At 49.7% G+C, this 14467-nt stretch overlaps 1 protein-coding gene across 1 annotated transcript; it reads right to left on the reverse strand.

Moving 5' to 3' along the window:
• Positions 1-1469: 1469 nt before the first annotated feature.
• MMD2 (monocyte to macrophage differentiation associated 2) lies at positions 1470-14039 on the reverse strand. Its single transcript, XM_067534192.1, has 7 exons — positions 14032-14039; positions 11399-11480; positions 6702-6862; positions 5502-5576; positions 4176-4277; positions 2351-2420; positions 1470-1852 (listed from the first exon to the last, which is right to left on the reverse strand). Exons 1-7 carry the CDS (start codon positions 14037-14039, stop codon positions 1649-1651), a joined length of 702 nt encoding a protein of 233 aa, XP_067390293.1. The 3' UTR covers positions 1470-1648.
• Between the last annotated feature and the right edge of the window lie 428 nt (positions 14040-14467).

Consider the following 14467-nt stretch of genomic DNA (forward strand, 5'->3'; position numbering starts at 1 on the left):
GTTGGAGGGTCATGCCCCCCCTTTTTTAACAAAAGAAACATAAGCGCAGAATTCAAGTCCCCTGCAGATTTTTTTTCCATGCATAGCAATAGATTCTGCCGGGGCGGTGCTGCAATTACGTCTTTCGCCCACCAGGGGCTGTTGTGGCACCAGATGAGAGGGCAGCCAGCCATGGAGAAGGAATGTAGGTGTTTGAACTGGACCTGGACTCTGGGCTCTGAAATCCTGCATAGGGGGAGAGTCTCAGAGCCCAGGCTCCAGCCTGAGCCTGGCTGTCTAGACTGCCATTTTTAGCCCTGCTGTGCAAGCAGTCCGTCAGCTGGGCTCTGAGACTTGCTGGCCCAGGTCTTTCTTTGCTGCACAGACGTACCCACTGAAATCTCTGAATGGAGACCAGAGTGATGGAAGACCTAGAATGGGAGCAGTTTCCTCGGGATACGGCGAAATATTTGTGCACAAGGATCGTCGGGGACACAGTCTGCGAAATCTCCCCTCCCTACAGGGTAGAGATTTAAAACATACATGGAAACAACTATCCCTACGGAAAATTAGGAACGGCCTGATCTGCTCATTCTCTGGCAGCTGTATTGAAAAAAGGGAATTCAGCCCCTGTCCCTATGCTGAACTTGGTCCCATGAGGGGTAACTCATCCTACGGGGAGGCAGGTCTGCCCGACTCCCTTCACATCCCACCTCCACACTTGGCATCCCAATCAGACCCCAGACTAAGATTTTATCCTACAGCTGGAGACTGGCCAAACCCAGAACCACTTTTCCAACCCCTCCTCTGCCCTTGTAATGATGTGCATTGGGGAAAAGTGGAACAGGGATCTTATCTGCCCCTGGTTAAATCAAGCTCAGGTTCACATTGCTACAACAGCCAGCTTTACCCGAGGTTAATTGTATAGCATGGGCGGAGGGGGTGGGGAGCTAGCCCTTTAAGAAAAACCCCTAAAAAGGAGCCCCATCAGATGACAGACATGGTTGACTCTTGTAAGCTCTGACATCTCCTGACTGCTCTGCTTTCTGGGCAGAATCAAGAAGCCTCATTTAAGAAGTTGTCCCCTTAAACTATCCACTCGTGGTGGCTCGTTAGGGTGGGAAACAAACCTGGTACAGTATGCTCTTATCCTGGTGCTGTTCACAGGTGTTAAATGTCCATTTCTCCTATCCACCTTCATGCATCAGCAGCCTCCCATGTCCCTCATGGGGCTAACGGCATCTATCTAAGAGTAGCCTTCTCCTTGAAAGCAGCCAGGGGCTCCAGTAGCCAGCATGGCATGGCTTGGCTCCTGGAAGAGGACTTTGCAGGTTTCCAGGTTGTTTGGGACCATGCAAAGAAAGTCTTAGCGCAAAGCTCATCATTGCCCTGGTCAGCCTGGGCCGCCCCACCAACAAACCCATTCATTGTTCATTTCGTTACCAAACCTCTGCCTAAAAACCAAACAGTGTACAAGGTTAAAATCAGTTTAAAATAAACCTTTCAGGCTCTTCCGTCTGCATGACATTGGCTGGAGACGGACCCCAGAGACTCCCTCCCATCAGGGGAGCGGGCCCTGGGAATGGCTTTGTGGCCGGAAATCACAGCAAAGCTCCTTGGGAAATCTCGCTCCGAGCGCTGATTGGCATGCCGTGTGTCCGTAAGGCGCCTATCGGAACGTCTTGGCCTCCAGGGCGTCAGGCTGATAGAGGTACCTCCAAATGGCATAGTAATGGATGCCAGCTCCGGTTGCCACAAAGAGGTGCCAAATGGCGTGGGCAAAGGGGATGCGCCCATCACTCTTGAAGAACACGGTGCCCAGGCAGTAAAAAAGCCCGCCAGCCATCAGCTCCACAAGGCCGTCTCGGTTGGGCTGTTGGCAAGCACAAGGAGAGAGAAAGGTCAGTGGTGGGGGGATGCTGCACTGATCCTCCCGCAGGGCCCTTTCTTTAGGACACGCCTGAGGCCAACTAGCGGCAGCAATGGCTGGCGTGAGAGGGAAAGCAGTGTCACTCCCACTTCAGCCAGCAGGGATTTGGCCCAGCAGTTCATATTTATATGGCACCACTCAACCCCAAGGAGCCTAAACTATGAGCCCAGACTAGGGAACCTAGTTCCGCAGCTGGGCCCTCAAAATGTGTCCTGGGATAGCCAAGGGCCGCTCTGAGGGAGCCAGGCAGGTTTGAGACACTATATGCAATACACCAGGTTCTCTTCATCCACCAACCCCTGGGCTGAAACACGCAGACATTTAACAGCAGGGCGTAACGCTAGACAAGCCATTCCAGCTGTGGCCCAGGCCTGATTTGCTCTTCAGAGGGCAGAAGCCGGCGCATTGAGCCCCCCATATCTCCTGGGCCAAGGAACTTACCATAGAAAGGATCACCAGGGCAGGGAAGACACCCATGATAACATAACACACCAGCTCCACCAGCTTGTACCTGTGAAGGAGGAAGACAGGCTCATTGGAGGCAGGGCGTCTGGGGAATGGTTTAATCTCATGCTTTAAAACCACAACTTCCCTGGTCTGGGGAGGAGGCAACATTATCAGCGCAATCAGTATCTATCATACCACACATGTCCACTGCGTTTTACAGACCCAGGCGAGACACATCCCCTGCCCCACAGTGCTGGCCATCCAAACAGACAGCAGCCTTGGTCCTCCAAGCTGTGTTTTGAAGAGGGATCTGAAGAAGAAATCCCTCAGGGATGTGTTCACAAGCCAGGGGTTCCCTGCAGGTCTCCCCTAGGCATTCTAGCGAGGGTGAACTGGCATTTTCCCATATCACCTTTTTCCCCCAGTCCTGTATTCCCCTTTCCCACTCATCTCTCCCCTCCCCTGGCCGAAATCACCTTCTAGCCAGTCTGGGTATTCGATCTGAGCGCTCAAGGAGGATCCCAGGCCCCTGTCACGATCGGAGGTCAGATTAAATGAGACTGAGCCCCATTGCCTATTGCTCACTGTTTGTCCCCCAATGAGAGGCTTTTCCCTCATAGCCCCCAGACAACTGAGCCGATGCATTGGATCATTGTCACAGGCGTGTCTGCCTGAGCAGAGTACATGCTCGTGGGAGTGTCCTGACAGCTTCTATGTATTTGTATAGACCAAGATACACCATTTTTGTTTTATGGTACCGCCCACTGTGTGCTAGCTGAATAACATAGAAGAAGGCCCACTCTCAGCCCCAAAGATCTCACAAAGCAGGGCCCCGATCCTGAACTGACCCCATGCGAGCAAACCCCTGCACTCCTGCGAAGTCCCATGAAAGTCAGGTGAGGGATCAGCACCTAGAATTTTACCCTACACATCATCAAATGCTACATATAGAAAGTATATTCCATAGGGGGAAGCAGACACTGGATAATAGTACAGGTATGTAGCTGGATAATGGTTATTTCAGGGGAAGACTGTGCCTTGCCCACCCCTACCTCCAGGAGCCCAAGGCCTGCGCTCTCTATGACAGAGAAGAAGAATGATTTTGTGATTAACACACAGGTCTGGGAGCCAGGATACACGGGTGCTAAATCACTCCCTGTCACTGATTCACTGTGTGACCTTAACCAGGTCACTTAACTCTTCTGGGTCACAGTCACCCCGTCTGTAAAACCACCACCCAAAATGCAGCTGTGTCTGGTGTGGGATGCTCTACAGCCTCCACCACCATGGCGTTGAAGGGCTACCTCCTGGAGAGTTGCGGGGCTGAGTTCATGCAGGTTTATAGAGTGCATGGAGATGGGTGGATGGAAGCCCGGCAGCAACGCAAAGGCTCAGGAATATTCTGAGTGTCACACAGCCATTCTCTTCCTGGCACTTTGTGCTGACGGTGTCGGAGGGCCCTGCCAGGGTCCTGATGCTGGGCCTGGGGTTATGTATAGCGCCGTCAGAAAATGTCCCCGGCTTTTTTGTAAGGCGCATGTGACTCTTTGCTGCCACCACGTGGACAAATTGTGCAACTGCAGCACACAGTTCGCGCAGGTTCCATTGTTGATAAAAAGCCAAACCCTGACATATGGTGACTGGGCCCAAGGGGCGTGTGGAGAGGGGCTGGGGGGAGGGGAATGCACAGGGTACTGCTTTATGACACACTTGCCCCCTCCTTGCTGCCTACTCACATTGAAAATGGGAAGAAGGGGAGACTCTGAAGTCCCCTTGAATGACAGACAAACATAGACTGGTAGTGGCTAGACAAGCTCACCGCTCATGGAAGAAGAAAACATAGATGGTTCCGATAGACGCCATGATCCAGATGATCCAGCGCATGTGAGAGGCCCAGGGACCCAACTCCCGTAGGTTCAGCCTGAAAAAAAACCCCATAGAAAGATGGGTGAGATGTGAAAGAACCATCACAAAGCAGAGAAGAACAGCAACTGGCCACGAGGAACCCAACCAGAACCGCAAGAGGAAGAAGTGGGTTTGAAATCTGTGCTGAGAGGCAGTCACTTGTGGATGCGGGAGGAGAGAAAGACTCCAAAAAGGGAAGGAAATTGAAATACACAGGAAGCTCACACTGCTGAAACCCCAGGGCACTGCTGTACATCCTTGTATTTCTAACATTGTGGAAGGCAGCTGAGGCCTCGGAGAGCCAGAGCCCTTCCAGAGTGTCTTACAAATAAAGCCTGTTTAAGGATAAATATGATGCCCGATTTTGGAATAATCACTCATGCAGCTGAAGGAGCAGCTTCCTTCACCTCATTCTGGGTAAAATCGCTCTGTGATGGTCTGCTGCTGGTGCCGGAGGTGGGTGTGTGAAGCACATGTACCCAGACTTCCCGTGGCAGAGTTCTGAGTGATTCTAAGACTGATGGCCACTCCTGGGGGTCGGTGGGAGCAGCGGGTGGAAAATACTGCGGCCTAGGAAAGCAAGTCTGAGCGTGGGACCATCACACATTGTTGCCAACTCTCGTGATTTTATTCCTGCATCTATAGTCTTTAGTGTCCTTTTAAAGCCCCAGCTCCTGACGCCATGCGATTTTGTGAGAATCTCAGCTTTCGTTTAAAAGATAAGTTATTGGCCCTCTGGTTGTGGAGGAAGCTTGAAACCATAATAAAGGCTCAGCAATCAAAAGGCAAATACAAAAAATACAAAAAATAGAGAGACCTCAAATGTATTTATTTTTTAAAATCTCAGGATTCTTCGGGTCCTGATTCATGATTTTTGGGCTGGCGATGCTGAGACGCCAGGTATTTCTGAGTTCTGGGCCAATCGCTTGCACTGCCTTGGGCGAGGTAAAAGGGCTAGAATTTTCCAATCTGGGAGTCCATTTAGCTCCCTCACTCCAACCCTGGGAATCTAAATCACAGTGGCCTGGTTTTTTGAGGAGTTGAGCATGTACAGCCATGGACTTCAGACAGAGTTTAGCCAGTGCTAGAAAGCAGAAGTGGGTCTTGTGGCTTTGGTTTCAAGATGGATTTTTAATTTAAAAAATGTTTTTTAATCTGGATGTAAAGTGTGAGGCTGTTTTCTGAATTCCTTCTCCCGCATCCCAGTGGCGATCGGCCTGCTCTTACACACTGAACTCACCAGGGGGCATAGGATGCTGCTATGAAGAAGTAGATCACCATCCTGTCAAACATGTGCAGGCAGTGCTCCACCGATCTAGAGAGGGGACAGACAAACAGATGCAGGGAGTTATACCAGATGTCCCAATATTATAGGGACAGTACCAATATTGGGGCTTTTTCATATATAGGTGGCTATTACCCCCCAGCTCAATCCCAATTTTTCACACTTGCTGTCTGGTCACCCTACAGCCAGTGTGGAGCAAATGGATTTACTTGGGAAACTAAATAAATGCTAAGATGCAACATACTGATCAATGAGATGAACATAATGATTCTTAAAGATGTAGGACTTGATAGCACTGACGGGCACTAGGGATACCGTATGGTGCTGTGCGAGCTGCTTCTGCCTCTCTGCACTACTGCACCTTGATCCTGATCTGCAGTATCCCTGTTAGCCAGAAACAGGAATATTTTGTCCAAAAATCAAAATGTTTTGATTTAGAAATTCTGCTGCGATGAGACATGGGGGTTGTAGTTTGGGTGCTTCATGTTCCCATCCTTCTCTATAGGTCAGGCCCTCTAGTCAGACTACATCTCCCATGATGCACCATGGTGTCTCCTCTCGGAGAATAGGCAGTATATCATGGGAACCATTAGCCACAGTGCATGATGGGAGATGGAGTCCAGTTGGGGAGCACAGCCCATAGTGGAGAATAGGAACATCAGGCAACCAAACTGCAACTCCCACGAGACACCATAGCAGCATGTCTGAATTCAAATGTTTTGTTTTTTGGCCCAAATATTTCGGTCTTGGGGGTTAGGAAAATTTTCCATAGAAAGAAGATACTTTGTGTAAAATACTGAAAACCCAATTTCCCAATTGTCCCGCTGAGTGCAGCGGCTCGCATCCACACTAGCTAGCGAGTAGCAGAGCCAATAAACAGAGTGAGGGGACCATTTTCAATCAGCCCTAATGAGTGTGTGTTCAGTAAGAGAGTGTGGGGAGGAGAGGGAGCACAGGTGCTGGCGTGATTAATGGGGAGGTAGAAGCCCACACAAAGTGATCAGAAAAATACTGAGGTGGGAGTGGTGGTCATTTTAGCTTTTTGTCCTGCCCTTGGAGGTCTAAAGTCACCTGGCTGTTTGCATCTCTGCCCCCAAAACCCTTCTTTATTTGCTCCCAGAGAAGGGGGCCTGTAGTGACAAATGGCTTTGTTACCGGAGGTGTCTCTTCTTCCAGGAGATGGTGTGAAAGACGGTGGAGACAGTGAAGAGGCCAGACAAGCCAAACCCATAGATCCAGGCGGAGATGGTCTCCCACTGGTCGTCTGAGAGGACATAGAGAATGGAGCTGCCCAAGACGCTGGGGATGATCCAGAACTGGAAGGGAGAAGAACTCCATTGGCCATCTCTGGCTCATTCATTTAGAGAAGGGCATTTAGAGAATAACCATTCTATGGAATAACTATTGTCCCTGATTTCCTTGCAGGTGGCTCTTCATCTACAGATGAATCTGTCCAGTCCAGCTGAGGGGCAGAGGCTGAGACAGACACAGCTTTGTATTAGCTACGTGATTTCAGACCCCCCCCTCGCCATGACAGGTACACCAGTCCCCAACGCCACCACCACGGAATCCCTGAGCTACTGTCAGCAGGGCCCCTTCCAAGAGTGGGGCACAGGAAACTTGTGTGGTTGCGCAGGCAGGCCCGCTCCCCATATGGGACAGAGGAGGCATAGAGGGATAAAGATCAGAGACAGCCCTTCCAGTGGGGGGCAGAGGGGAGTCTGGGGATGAGAGGCACAGACACAGCCTATGCCAATGTGGGGCAGAAGGGTCTCTGGGCATTACATGTCAGAGACAGCCCCCTCCTGGTGCCCCCTCTCTCTACTCTGAAGTGCTTAATTAGAGATCACAGATTTCCCTTCATTCCTTTTATTTCTGTCATTTTTCTCATTCCCACCAAGCAGGAAGCAGGGGATCCTGTTGTAAATCTGAGACAAGGGGCTGCCTGCCCGATTTACCCCCTGGGGTTGGGGATGGGGGATAGATAACAGAATTTGCTTAGGCAAAACTGCTGAACGGTCTGTACCTTAGCTTAATGGGGAACCGCACAATAACCAGGTCACCCCAGGCCATGCAGAATGCATGAGCTTCTCAGGTGTCATCTCGGGCCTTCAAAAAGGGGGGTTGGAAAAATGAAGCAATCTGATTGGCTCCTAGCCATGGCATTATCACATTATAACCGCACCATAACTCCTCCACAGCCGGAGTCGTCACTTGGCTGGTATCCATGGGCCTAACTGCTGACTAAGAAAGCATTTCTCACAATGCTTTAATAGAACGAGACCGATTGATATACCTGCCAAGGGCCCAAAGCTGCCCTGAGCTGTTTACATACGGCTTCCAAGGGACAGAGCGTGGCCTAGTTAGTGGCTAAAAACCCAGACGTTCAGCATCTGACTCTGTTACTCAATCACAGAAAGCTGCTCAGGTCACCCCCCCCCATGGCCCCACCGATGGAGGGCAGTTCCTTAAATTTCTTGGTGCTGTGCCCAGTATAGTTTTAACAATCCCACGCCATGCAGCTTCCACCCCGTCTCTTGGAGCGCTGATTCTATAGCGCTCACTCTCAAGGAGTTCTTCCTATGTTTAGCATCTGCCAGTTGCTACTGAATGTACTGTCTGCAGGACACAGCACACAGCAAGCCATTCGAATGGAAAATGCCTCCAGCAAGGCTCTGTCTCTCATTTAACTCCTGAGAGAGCCCCCCCCCAGAGAGTACCTGGGGGAAGGTACTGGGAACAGGTGTCTTTAGGTCTCTTATTCTGCTGCCACCTGCAATCTGTAGGCTCTTTTCTGCACCTTATTTAAGGCTCTGATCCAGTGGTCATGAAAGCCAACGAGAAGTCTCCCCAGTGGCCTCAATGGACTTGGGGTCGAGCTCTCCTCTGCTAAATGCGGGAACTCTCGGGGAAGCATTCCCGAAAAGACCAAGGCTTTTTCACGAGGATGTTTGCTGGGAAACCCTTCCTAAGATCAGACGCTGCAGCTGAGCCCCGCCCTGCCTGACCCGAGCCCATCCAGAATTCTCCCACGGCCCGTGGGAGATTTTCTTGACTCCGGGCTGTGGGGTCGGGCCCATGAAGCAGGCGTGGCTTAAAAATATCCTTCCAGGCTTTTGAAAAATTAAGACACTCAGTCTCCCGGCTGGGGCTTATACGGTCACACCCCATCCCTCGGGGGCTGGGGGGGATGCGAAGCCTTGCTCCTCCCCCAGGCGCCCGAGGTGAGACAGCCTCGCACGAGAGGCCACGCCCTGCCACACGGTATTGCCGTACTTACCTCACTCTCAGCCAATCAGATCCTTCCATTCCCCAACAATGCCAGGCCCTCTTATCTTGCCACAACGGCCATCTCCTGCTGTGAAAAAGGAATGTTCCATTTTCACGGAGACCGTAGGGGTGTGCAGGGCGAGCAGTTCTTAGCAAACCACGTCGATTTTGCTAACCAAATAACTTCATTGCATGAAGTAAAATGGGTGGAGGAGGGGGAAAAAAAATGATGCAGGCAGAGGTCAAAGTAAGTGGCAGGGGGTCAGGGGAGTGGGTCTGCCCCACAGCTTCCCCTCCTCCTTGGCTGGTGGGATGAGATTCCCGCCCCCCAATCCTGTTCCAGTCTACTTTGATACAGGGAGGGATGTGTAAAGCCCAGTTATGCAAGTGTCTCAGATCCCCTACTGTGTCAGGAGCCACAGCTCCTGATTGCCGTCCCCTTGTTCGAACAGCTTGCAAGATCATAAAACCCTAGAAGTGTAGGGCTGGAAGGGACCTTGAGAAGTCATTGAGTCCGGATCCCTGCGCTGAGGCAGGACCAAGTGAACCTAGACCATCCCTGACAGATGTTTTTCCAACCTGTTCTTAAAAACTTCCAACGATGGAGATTCCACAACCACCCTTGGAAGCCTCTTCCAGAGCTTAACTACCCGGAGAGTTAGAAAGTTCTTCCTAATATCGAACCTAATTCCCCTTTGCTGCAGATTAAACCCATTACTTCTTCAGTGGACTTGGAGAACAATTGATTACCATCCTGTTTCTAACATCCCTTAACATATTTGAAGATGGTTCTCAGCTCCCGCCTCAGTCTTCTTTTCTCAAGACTAAACATGCCCAGTTTCTTTAACCTTTCCTCAGAGGTTTTTAAACCTTTTCTCATTTTTGTTGCTCTCCTCTGGACTCTCTCCAATTTGTCCACCTATTTCCTGAAGCGTGGTGCCCAGAATTGGACACAGTACTCCAGCAGAGGCCTCACCAGTGCCAAGTAGAGCAGACAGTTACCTCCTGTGTCTTACATACAAGATTACTGTTAATACACCCCAGAATGATATTAGCCTTTTTTGCAACCGCATCACCTTGTTGACTCATCTTCAATTTGTGATCCACTATAACCCCTCAGCGTACTACCGTCTAGCCACTTGCCATCTGGCAACAAGTTATTGCCCATTTTGTGATTGTGCATTTGAGTTTTCCTTTCTAAATGAAGTACTTTGCACTAAATTTAATTAAATTTCATCTTAGCAAATTCAGACCAGTTTGTCAAGGTCCTTTTGAATTCTAATAGTGTCTTCCTAAGTGCTTGCAACCCCTCCCAGCTTGGTGTCACCTGCAGACTTTATAAGCATACTCTCTACTCTATTATCCAAGTCATTAATGAAAATATTGAAGAATACCAGACCCACAACTTACCCCACTAGATATGATCTCCCAGTTTGACAGTGAACCATTGGTAACTATGCTTTGAGAATGGCCTTTCAACCAGCTGTGCGCCCACCTTATAGAAAATTCATCTAGATCCACATTTCCCTAGTTTGCTTATGAGAATGTCATGTGGGACTGTCACAAAACCCTTACCAAAATCAAGATCTATTATGTCTACAGCTTCCCCCCCATCCACCAGGCCAGTAACCCTGTCAAAGAAGGAAATTAGGTTGGTTTGGCATGATTTATTCTTGACAAATCCATGCTGGCTATTCCTTATAATCCAAGTATCCTCTAAGTGCTTACAAATTGATTGGTTAATAATTTGTTCCAGTATCTTGACTGGTCTATAATTCTCGGGTTTGTCTTTGTTCCCCTTTTTAAAGAGAGATGCTATGTTTGCCCTTCCCCAGTCCTCTGGGAGCTCAGCCCTCCTCCATGAGTTCTCAAAGATAATTGTGAATGGTTCTGAGATTGCATCAACCAGTTCCTTAGTTCCTAGGATGAAAATAATCAGGCCCTGCCGACTTGAATACATCTAACTTATCTAAATATTCTTTAACCTGTTCTTTGCCTGTTTTGGCTTGAGTTCCTTCCCTCTTGTTAATATTAATTGTATTGAGTATCTGGACACCATTAACCTTGTAGTGAAAACTGAAGCAAAATGGGCATTAAACACCTCAGCCTTAAAGTCTGCTTTTTTGATGTCCATTGTCCTTACTCAGCTGCTCTCACTCCTTCCTTTCCTTGGAGTCAGGAAATCAATCGTTTCATGATCACTTTCACACAGACTGACACCCAAGATGATCTGTGTCAGGTAAGAACCACTTACAGTGAGCCCGGACTCTGACCGAAAAGCCACCAGAGACCAAAGAAGACACAGCGAGCTCATGCAAACCAGCTCCTGGCTGTGTGCGGCGACTGGGTATGCAGACTCAAGGTGTCAGCTGGGCACATCCCAGGCCTTAGGCTCCAGTTAGGAAGGTGTAACCCTACATGTAATTTACATTCAACCTGTGATGGCCCCTGAACTCACTTGTAAGGGAACAGGGAGAGGAGCGAGCCCCTTTCCGGGAACACAATGGGAGCTGAGACCCATACACTTCCCCTTTCCCGCCAGCCATGCCTCCCCACCCCAAAGCAACGTGAAGGTGACTCACGGCGTGGGTGGCACAGTTAGCTGCATGCTCATACTCCGTTGGCTGGTATCTCCGGTTGGATGGGACCCTGTGATTCATAAACCTTGAATGAGAAACAGGGAGAGAAGCCGGGTCAGAGGGCGGAGCCCTGGGGCAGGGTCACAAATGCATTTATTGATCACGTCGGCTTTGTTACGCTTGGGACTGTCCTCTGGTGGGTGCTACACATTGGTACCCGCCAGGTAACCGAATTCCAGCCCTGGGAGCAAGGGGTGGAAGTGTTGGTGCTCCAATTCCAGCGCCCCACAAAACCAGCAGAGAGGCTGCTTTGCCCATGCTCTGTGATGAGTTCTGCAGTGTGGCATTAGTGCACAGTCCTAGGCTGAGTGCCATCATCTGACGTGTACGTCCCTGTACCCTCTGACCCCACCGTGGCCCCTGAGTACATCTGCCAGGCTAACTAAACTCAGTATTGTCCATTATCATCCTAAGTCCTGGTCTGGTCCCAGCAGTGTCTGCAGAGGCTGATGGCTGCACCCTTTCTGCTCACACACAGCTGCACTCACCTTTCTACTCATCTTGCACCCTTCACCCTACGCGGTCACTTTGCAACAGCCCCCATTGGCCAGAGAAGCAAGAGTTGCAAGATCACCCCTGAGCTTCGGTCTCTGCCACAATGTGCACTCCCCCACCCCCCAGGGCTGGCATAGGAATCTTTAGTGTGTCAGGCAAGTAGTTTCTTGGGTGGTCACCTCTGAGATGCACTCATTTCCCATGACTACAAGTGCCTCTGAGATGCCATGCATGGGAGGATCCTGTGCAAACAGGCTGCTGCTATGCCAGACTCAAACTCAGCAAGCAAAACGCCACTCCAGAGCATTCTGACACTAAGAGGTAGAGAAATGGCATGTGCTGGTGCTCCTAAAGAGAGATCAAAAGAGGTGTCCCCCAGAATTCCTCTGGCTCTGTTGACAGCAGCTGGCTTTCCCCTACCCTAGTGATATCTTGCCACCTTGGGAAACTGACCACAGCTCAAATATTCACACACAAACCCCTGAGAAGATGCACTTGTTATTTTATGAATCGTCACCCAGCTCTGTCAGGGAGGAGGGTCGAGCGCTGAAAGAATGAATTAATGAGGCACCAAAGCGACATGTGGGCCCCTATACTGCCAACTGTCCGAGCCCAGGATTGGAGTGACGTGGCCAGGGGAAGAGAGAGAGAAAACTGCTTGCCCAGATCAACCAGACAGTGTTCCAAATCTTTGGGTCGCACTTAGATTCACTGGGCCAGGACCTATTTCTGTGTGCTAGCTCCTTCCACAGGCCAGTCTAGGCACTGCCCAGCTTTCAGCGGTAGGCACAGGGCGCACTCAGCCAGGCACAAATGATAGGGCAAAAGGATCCGAACAGCAAGGCCATAGATCCACTTCTCAAAACCACCACTTTGCCCAGCACTCTCACCACGGCTCAGGGGAGGCCAGGGACTGACACAAAGACGGTGATACGGAAACTTGGTTGGAGGAAGGGGGAGCTGAAATAATCATCCTTTTCCTGTCTATAGCACCTTCCATCCAAGGGTCTAAAGCACTGAATAACCATGGGACAGCTAAGCCTGACAGCACTCCACTGGGATAGGCTTGGTGTAATGACCCTTATTTTTCACTTGGAGAAACTGAGGCACCAAGCAATGATGTTAGGTGGTAGATGACTCATAGCAAATCAACCACAGAGACAAGATTATAGCGCTGATCACCTGAGTCCCATTCCCATGCTCTAAACACAGGCCATTCTGCCTCTCTAAGCTTGAACAACATGCGCCATATAATTCTCTCAGCTATCCCAGTGCTGTTCCATTGATGCCAGGGCGATGAATCTGTGGGAGAAGCAAATTTAGCCTCACACGTTGACGCTCTGCCTTGAGTTGGCAGCCTTTACATGAGGCCTGTCCCCTAAAGGCAGGTGGGGAAGCCAGCTGCATTGCCCTCTCTCAATTCTGCCTGTTGCAGGGGGTGGCACCCCCCCATTAATGGCACATGGATGGAAAAGAAAAAGCGGCTGGGGGGGCATAATGGTGGCAGGCAAAAGAAGGGGTGAAGGAAACTGATCATCATAGGACCTGTGTCCATGTTTGGCCAAGCGAGGAAGCATCCCAATGCCTCGCTTGCCCTCACACTATCATTTTACAGGTTTGCGTCTCTGGTTTTGTGTTGTGGTGCAAGTCTGTGTGGATCCCTGAATAAGAGGGAAAATGTCACGCTTTGCATTCCTCTCTATTCATTTAGCACTATGATGCTTTTGTTTTCTGTGCTCTACCTCTGTGTGTTTCTAAGGACTCGACCGCCTGAAGAGACGAGCAGCCCATCTCCGTGAAGACTGTTGCAGAGGGCAGACACACACTATGCTCTCACAGAGACTTTCGTTTTGATTTGCTCTCTCTGGATCTGAAGGATCGGATTGCTCTCGCTGTTTGAAGAAACATAGCGATTTACTTTGCCAGATCTAAACCCAGATAAAAAAACAGCATCAGGGCTTGTCAGTTGCTAGACGTATCATGCTGAACAGCAATGTATAAGAGTAGACAAATTAGATGCGTATCCATAGTGAAAAACATACACAAGATCATGAATGTTGGACAGAATGAAGGGTTCATACCTGGGCATGGCCTAATAAAGACCATATGCCCTGATCAAAGGGATTGAGCTAAAGAGTGGAGCACTTGGTGTTACTATCATCTTCAGAATAAATGTTCAAGTGCTAATGGTGTCTGTCTGGTGTCAAAGTTGTGTCCTTCATTCATGACATGACTCTGGGACATTACACCACGTCAGGGCAATACCCTATTTAGAATGATCATAGTCCATAGAAAATATGTTTAAAGAAAACAAGAAGTAGAAGGGTCCAACTTTACTGTTACACCTGTGGCACTGCCCATAAGGTCAATGGGGACTGCATACATGAAACTGAGAGCGGAATTTGACTGGCTAAGTACACCTTGAACAAAGCATCCTATTGGGGTTTAGGTGAGCTAGATGGCTACTCTTCCCTGGCAAATTCAGTACAGTTTTAAGAGCTTTTTGGGGAAGAAACA

This window comes from Emydura macquarii, unplaced genomic scaffold, assembly GCF_026122565.2.
Source record: "Emydura macquarii macquarii isolate MOO-44397 ecotype Brisbane River unplaced genomic scaffold, CSIRO-AGI_Emac_v2 contig_3390, whole genome shotgun sequence".
Classification (NCBI taxonomy): domain Eukaryota; kingdom Metazoa; phylum Chordata; order Testudines; family Chelidae; genus Emydura; species Emydura macquarii.

Coding starts and splice junctions, on each gene's coding strand:
- MMD2 (XM_067534192.1), bottom strand. Junction 6,863..11,398: donor CTAACTGTGCCACCCACGCC/GTGAGTCACCTT, acceptor TCTCCCTTCCAG/TTCTGGATCATCCCCAGCGT. Junction 2,421..4,175: donor GTTTTCTTCTTCCATGAGCG/GTGAGCTTGTCT, acceptor CCTCCTTCACAG/GTACAAGCTGGTGGAGCTGG.